The sequence below is a fragment of the Etheostoma spectabile genome, chromosome 4 (assembly GCF_008692095.1).
Source record: "Etheostoma spectabile isolate EspeVRDwgs_2016 chromosome 4, UIUC_Espe_1.0, whole genome shotgun sequence".
Lineage (NCBI taxonomy): Eukaryota > Metazoa > Chordata > Actinopteri > Perciformes > Percidae > Etheostoma > Etheostoma spectabile.
In genome coordinates, this window is record NC_045736.1 from 28,896,333 (window position 1) to 28,904,409 (window position 8,077).

Here is an 8,077-nt window from a genome sequence, read left to right on the forward strand (position 1 = left end):
TCTTCCCCGAGGCCTCCTTCCAGCTGGACGTGCCTGGAACACCTCCCTATGGAGGCGTCTAGGAGGCATCCTTACCAGATGCCCGACCACCTCAACTGGAAGGAGCAGCGGCTCTACTCCGAGCTGCTCTCGGATGACTGAGCTTCTCACCCTATCTCTAAGGGAGACGCCAGCCACCCTCCTGAGGAAACCCATTTCGGCCTCTTGTACCCTGGATCTCGTTCTTTCGGTCATGACCCAGCCTTCATGACCATAGGTGAGGGTAGGAACGAAAATTGTCCGGTAGATCGAGAGCTTTGCTTTCTGGCTCAGCTCTCTTTTCGTCACAACGGTGCGATAAACAGAATGTAATACCGCACCGGCTGCTCCAATTCTCCGACCAATCTCACGCTCCATGGTCCCCTCACTCGCAAACAAGACCCCAAGGTATTTAAACTCCTTCACTTGGGGTAAGGACTCACTCCCTACCCGAAGAGAGCATAAGAAATCAAAATATTTTCAGGGGGGTTAGCTTAACATCCACAACATTCCACTTCCGGGATTGCTCCGTTGCCGCCGGAAATTCGGCCGGAGGAAGGCCTCATTTTGGCCTGATATGCGTTGCCTTGGGTTTCCTTTGCATTGGCATTAACAACTCCGGTCGATTTATGAGGGAAACGTTTAACCTTGTTTTTAGATTATTTTTTTTTGCCATTTGTAGGCCTTTATTTGACAGGACAGCTGAAGACAAGAAAGGGGAGAGAGTGGGGAATGACATGCAGCAAAGGGTCGTAGGTCGGAGTAGAACCCCAGCCCGCTGCGTCAAGGATTAAACCTCTATATATGGGCAACTGCTCTACCAACTGAGCTATCCGGGTGCTCGATGCAGGGTGAATCCAGACAGCTAGCCTGACTATCTGGCAAATCTGAGTTTCTGTTTCACGACTAAAACAACTTTTGAACGTTCACATTCCACCAAAACAAGTTCCTTCCTGAGCCTATTCCACCGCAGCACCGCAGATTTTCCCGGCATCGTTGCTCCATCCGGCACTTAGCACCGCCCAAGGCTATTGTGATAGGTTTAAAGAAATGCCAATAAACAAGATCACATTTTTTTCCAATCCTGCAATGCTATTAGGATTCGCCACACCCTCCTCATTCACAGCACCGCACGGTCTGTAGATCTGGCAAAGCAAGACTAATGTCATCATAACATTTCTTTTGTATGAATGTACTGTACAGTACATATTTTTTTATTTCTTTTTTTTACTTTAACCTACACCCTGGAGTATAAAAATAATATATTCACACTTTCAGAAAATCTAATTTAATTGGCCACATTTTAACTAGAGAATGTTACAACAAAGGGAAGTGTAGTTCATGAAAGTAAGTCACAAGCTGTTACAACCAGACCACAATGGGGTCGAAATTCCTTTGTGTAATTGTTGTTTTAGTTTCTTTCAAGCGCTCTCATCAGACTCCCACTCTATTTCTCCCATGAGACCATTTTTTTCAAGTGAGATGCTTCTTCGTGTTATTACTATTCAGAAATGGCTTATAGGATGCTGATACTATCTCCACGTGTTGTTGAGCGATAAGGCAGCAGGTAAAGATCCCATTCAAATTGCCTTTTTTCAGTGCTGATCTCCTCTTCCTTTCACTGTCCAGGCCTGGTGGCCTGTTGTGTATCCAATTAATATGTGCATTTAAGCTAATATTGTGCTGTCAATACTATGCTGACCTACAGCAAATCTGTTCTGCTTCAGCTAAGTTAATTGTTATCTTCTGAGGCGTGCAAATAGACTTTTAGAATATATTCTAAAGTCTTCATTCAAAATGATTTAATGGGGGGGGAATTCAAATGGCTTGAGAAATGACACCACATCTCTGCCAGGAAGTTTCTATCTTGATTCTTATTATGACTTTTCATTTAATTAAAAACTGAGAAATACTTATGGAACTTATGATGGGGTGTTTCAGTTTTGTCCCTCTCCTTAGGCAGACAATAATGGAGGATGGGACTCTACGTATCGCCAACATCTCCAAATCTGATGGAGGCAGGTACACATGTTTGGCCAGAAACCATTTTGGAGCATCCAGCAGCACAGGGACACTGGTGGTGAAAGGTATTTCTTCTTTTTTTGTCTCCACAGGTTTTCTCTACTGTACCTTTTTAAACCAAGGCTTTAAACTTTTGTTAAGGGAAGAAAATACTAGCTCAAGCATGAAATTGATATGAAAAATAGAGGCGGATTATGTTCCTGCCGCTTTGACAGATGTATAAGTCATCTATGGTTTTGTCAGCTGTGAGTTATTGTTCATGTAGCAGAGGAAAGGCAAACCACCACCGTCTATAGCTGTGATTGAGGAATATTTTGTCACTAACATTTAATTTAAAAAGAGCTCGCGTAGCATTTTCAGATTTGGGTTTTTAAATAATGATGATTATAGAGAGAGACTTTTCTTTTACTTTCTAGTTGGCATTGTGATTGCAGTGTGTTTAATTATTCATTACTGACTTATGAGAGGCATTCGCTTCCTAAGTGAAGTTATTTAAGGTCACTTAATTACACTGATAGAGCCAAATCTGTCTCACTATTCTGGGCAAATGAAGCTTTATTACTTTCTTCATCTTGCTGGAATTTTATAGAGATACAGTGCTGCATACAGTAACAAATAATTCTCCCTTTTGCTTCCATAATGGTGTAGAGCCTACCAAGATTACAGTCCCACCCTTGAGTTTGGACGCCACTGTCGGACAGAGTCTTGTGCTGCCATGCGAGGTGTCTAGTGATTCGTCCCCAAGTCCCATCTTCAAGTGGTTTTTCAACGGGAAAGCCATTGATTTCAGCAGGCAGGACCACTTTGAGATGATTGGAGGGGTATGTACTGTATAATATGGGTGAAAACTATTTTTGAGATTTTAGGCAAAGAAAATCACCACCAAGGATTTGACATACATGAGTCTATAATATTCACATAAAATGTCAGTGTGCTTTAAATTTGAATGCGTCTCAACCATCAAAAACTAAACTGCTATGAGACCCACTTCAGCTATTCAATGATAGTAAAGCATTACTGATGATTACTAACATTACACAGAAATGGAGATGTACATCATCTTAAAGGGATAGATTGACATTTTTGGACGGTTTGCTTTGTTGAGAAGATCAGTACCACTCTACAGAGTGGTTTTAATCTTCTCATAGATTTTTAGCAAGGAAATGAACAAAGTGAAAAGCAGCATGGTGGTCCCTGGTCGTCCTGGGCCTTTCAGTGTTGAGTTTGCATGTTCTCCTTGAGTGTGTGGGTTTTCTCCGGGTACTCCAGTTTTCCCCACCACTAAAAATATGTTCCCCTCCCTCTCTATCAAGCTGATGTGGTGAGCGTCTGGCGTTGTAAGGCTGCCATGCATCACCCAGGTGGGTGCTACACATTGGTGGTGTTAGGGAGTAGTCCCCCATCTGAAGCGCTGTGGGTGTCGATAATGAAGTGCTTTTTAAATGTAATGAATAAAGAAGGGAATTTCTCACAATGTCAGACTATTCCTGTAAGTAGGTAAGACTGAACGGATGACAACATAAAAGCACCAAGATAATTGTAAGGTTTTAAGGTGGATTTTACCTTTAAGCCAACGTGAAGAAACTAACCTAATTCACAGATGTGACTGTGTGTTTTTTCTAAGCGGGAAACCTGCAAGTAGGAATGACATTTCTGCATTCCCGGAGGTGATCTCACTGTATGAGCAAATCAATTAATTTATCCCCGCACAAAGGAGCCTAAATGTTTGTAATTATGACATTTATGCTCCCTCGGATTGCACACCAAGCCCACTGATGTTGCTGTACAGCACTGACATTTCCAGAGTGAATTGCAACAGCTGATTAACTTGCCTCAGTTTTTTACACAAAGGGACAAATTTCTGAATTGCTGTAGTTTTTTTTTTTTTTTTTTTTTAACTGTGTGTGTGTACTGTATGTGTGCGCACGTGCGTACTGCATGTGTATACGGCAGTTAAGACCAAAAAGGGACACTAACAATTTGTTAGTGTTGCTTTTGTACTTAACAGTAAGAGTCATTCATCTGAGCCATAAAGGTAAAGTATGAACACAACAAACACGTGCCCAAAGAAAACCACTGTCATTTTCATAGCCTTTATTACAATGTAAAGCAGAATTAATTTGTTTTGCTAGACTCTCATGTCATCTTTTTTCCAGTGGTGTTGTGGTGAATTCTTCCAAAATTCTTTTGTGGAGGATTTACTGCATATGACTGAGAAAGAAATTGAATGTGTTCTGAGGATTTCCATACTTCTTCTTTTTTTTGTGACTTTGCTACTTTTGGTGTTTTTCTTCCTCTGCAAGACTTTTCTACAAATATGCTTTGTCATTAGGGATTTGCCGGTGACCTGATGGTGAGGAACGTTCAGCTAAAGCATTGTGGGAAGTACGTGTGTATGGTACACACTGAAGTTGACACCGTCTCGGCAGCAGCAGACTTGATTGTCAGAGGTATGCCTCTTCCTCCTTTCTTATAATGCTTGTCATTTTTTGAGACTCTACGGAGGTTTTCAATCTCTTGATGCTTGTTTTTTGAAGTAGTGTGTGTGTGTGTGTGTGTGTGTGTGTGTGTGTGTGTGTGTGTGTGTGTGTGTGTGTGTGTGTGTGTGTGTGTGTGTGTGTGTGTGTGTGTGTGTGTGTGTGTGTGTGTGTGTTTCTCGTAATATTATGACACACACATGTCACTGCTCTCAGATAAGAACTGTAATACCAAGCCAGCCAGAATTTCCCAGACCAGATTGAAAGAAAATGTTTAATGTTGTGATCTTCGCAATAAAATGTCTTTGATGTGACGTCTCGAGTATTGGCCAACCAGCTTCAGGATGTCTACGTCGTCTCCATCTTCACCTCATTCCCTTCAAATTTTCAACCTTCACTCCAAAGTAGTGTTCATTACTGTGGCAAAGAACACTTGTTGTGAGGTCAGCCTTGTTTCTGGCACTATGATGTAATATTCTGTTTAATTACCGTAACGTTAGGTAACTAGTTGGTAAAGTAACGATAACCTTCCAAATAGTTGTCTTGTAATATGATAAAATCCGAGCGGCAGTTGCTGGTTGGATTGCCAGTACAGAGCTCTGGGACGTCGGCTACCAGCGTCAGTTGTTAGCCATCAGTAGGTGTCTGCGAGACAGGTACAGATTACGGTCCTTACAGGGGCCACGGAGTGACAAAAAAAATGAGCGTCGTGAGGCAAGACTAATCAAGGTTAGAAAAAAAAGATCTTTGTTTGAATATAAACACTCCTGAGGAACGAACAAGCGTTTGCTGGGTGAATGTATTTTCGCCTCAAAGTGAACTATGCCCTCTGGCTTGAGAGCACGGTGTTTTGTGTTGTGCTATTTTATTTTGAGATTATTTTACATTGAATATTGGAGTGCATAAATAAGTGTTTTGGCATGGCTTGCCGAGTGGCACTATCCACGGTATTGAAAGAGGCATCAGAACTATGTGCAATGTTGACATCCGTTTTATAAATGACGAGAATTGGATTGTGAGGATAAAAACAGTTAGAAAGCCTGTAATGGCTGAAAAATAAAACAACTAAAAAATTCAGTCATGTTTGTCGGCTCATTTATTTCCTAATTGTCTTCTCAGAGTACACCAGAGTGCTACATTTTAAAGTGGATATTTAAAAAAAAGTGTTTGTCACATTTTTCACCTATTAAGAGTTTGCAGGTATGATGTTACAGCGCTATCTACTGTATTGTAGGTATATGATGGTCTTTTGGTAAAGTAGCATTGATCCCTTTGAGGGGGGGGGTTACATTTTGTCCCCACCAGGGATAAAAATAATTTAGCAGAGGCATGGATACATAGAGCAGAAAGGGGGAAAACACACGCTTTCCTCTGGAAACTCGCACCCCGACTATACATTTTCAATTCCAAATTGATCATTACTGATAGAATGTTACTCCTTTTTGCATTTAAATGGTAGTGAGAAATTCAAAAAAGTCACATTAACTTTTACAAATACAAAATAGCCGAGGACGCTGATTGGGGATTGGAGCTCTTTAGAGTTACATATACAACTAAAAGTTACATGGTAGGATGTGATGCCTGAACACAATATTTAGGTAACTAACAAAGACAAGTTCTGAGAGTGTGAGGTTGTGAGAGCAAAGACAACTTCCATATACAAGGACACCTGCTGTTTTCAATAATGAAGGCTCAGTGCACAACAGTATGCTCCAAAAGGGTCATGGAATATAAATTGGAAGGGTGTGGTGATGAATTATTTTCCGTTTCTTAGCGAGTCACAGTATTGGCCTGATCCCTTTTACTGTAAACAGCTGTGCCAATCACATCCATGATTGAAATGGATAACCACATGGAGAGGAAATAATACTGTTGTCTGGGAGGTTCAGATTGGCAAAGCATGACATCAAGCTCCGGCAGCTAAAGTCAGATGATGCAGCTTTTACACACGGATTGTATGTTCCTCTATGCATAATATGAAACCAAGCATGGTTGATACCCAGTGATCTTCTTTCAGCAGCAGTTAGTCCCGCTGAGGGCTCAGTGCTACTTTTACAGATTTGTGGGCTTAGCAGGAAATCTCTCATGAGTTACCCAAGTCCCTGTCTGTTTGTTTGATCTCATGTTGCTGCGTTCCCTAATTTCAATGAGAACTCAATTGAAAATCCTGCCTTGTTTTCTAAATCCCTAAACTGGTCTCTCATGTTATTGTTGAATAATGATTTTTCTCCTCTTCGTGAGACCAGGCTCCACAAGAAGAGCATTTTTATTATTTTTCTTTTGGGTGATTGCACACGTCTCCAGAAATAGTTCCTCTCACTTGATAATACTTCATCATTCACCTGAGCATGATTTTTTTTCATAGTTTAAAAATCTTTTTTTTTTCCATTACCAGGTATGTGATAATGTTATATTACAGTTCAAGCGTGGGGATATTTTAAAGCTGAAATTTGAATTTAGTTTAACTTAAATTGAAACTCACTGGCCACATATATAAGTTAACTCATACAATAGATGGCCTAACATGAGGGAAGTGCACTATTCAGTGTATTGATTAGACTGACACTACCAATAGAACTCATTATATCTCCACTAGCCCTTAAATGAGGTTGTTAAGCTGAGTTTTGAATCACTTCTGAGTCTTTGAGATCTGGCTGCTCTTGTAGAGTGTGGCTGATGCAGGTGTCTGTCCTTGTTTCTGGGTGTTGCAGGACCTCCTGGTGCCCCGGAGAGCCTGGTGGTGACTGACATTACTGACACCACTGTGCAACTGTCCTGGGGCTCTGGACCTGACAACCACAGTCCTGTTACCACGTACATGGTACAGGCCAGGACCCCCTTCTCTATCGGCTGGCAGACTGTGAGAACAGGTAACAGCTCCTCATTTTCAATTTAATGTTAGTCAATACAGAGGAATTATAATGTACTGTGTGAGTCTCTGGTCATTGGAGACTTTACTCTCTTTCTCAGATGCAAATACTTTCTATTTAGTTAGCGGCCAATAGAAATTGCAGTCCCATTTTTAAAGTAATGGATAACTGTTAACTTTTTGTGGAAAAGTGCGCCCAAAAAATACCAGAATCCAATCGGTAACAGTAGTCCTGTCACTCATGTGACATGTTGAGCAATGTTTAGTAATTTTAGTAAGTAATTTCTTCATGCTTGAAACACATGAACACATCACAAAAAAAATAATTGTTGCCTTGAGTGAAAACATGCAGCATGTTCCAACTAACTGGTTCTGGGTTTTTGAGAACAATCAAGATATTTAAGTTTCCAAAAATCCAGTTAAAATGCACCAGCTTTATACAGACATGTATAATGAGAAAACATTTAGGTCACAAGGATCCCTTTAAGGGTGCTCCAGCAATTTAGCATTGCAGTTTTGTTGGGGGGGGGGGGGATTACAAGAGGCTTAACAGCAAAGTTGGCGATTTCCTGTCTTAGAGGATCCAGTGTTTCAGGAACTTAACCCATACTAGATACGCTATTTCACATAATGCAAACAAGGATTCTCTTGATGAAGGTCCTGAGGGACCAAAACGTTAGTTTTTGAAAAA

General features: G+C 40.9%; 1 protein-coding gene across 2 annotated transcripts in view; it reads left to right on the forward strand.

The window, feature by feature from the left end:
• Positions 1-8,077, forward strand: part of cntn6 (contactin 6) — a 101,585-nt gene that overhangs the window by 73,162 nt on the left and 20,346 nt on the right. Inside the window, exons 12-15 of one of the 2 annotated variants that reach the window (XM_032514006.1) lie at positions 1,960-2,105; positions 2,689-2,861; positions 4,373-4,490; positions 7,229-7,387. In XM_032514006.1, coding sequence (XP_032369897.1) covers positions 1,960-2,105; positions 2,689-2,861; positions 4,373-4,490; positions 7,229-7,387 — 596 coding nt within the window. The remainder of the gene's footprint in view (positions 1-1,959; positions 2,106-2,688; positions 2,862-4,372; positions 4,491-7,228; positions 7,388-8,077) is intronic. The other variant, XM_032514007.1, reaches the window with a different exon arrangement.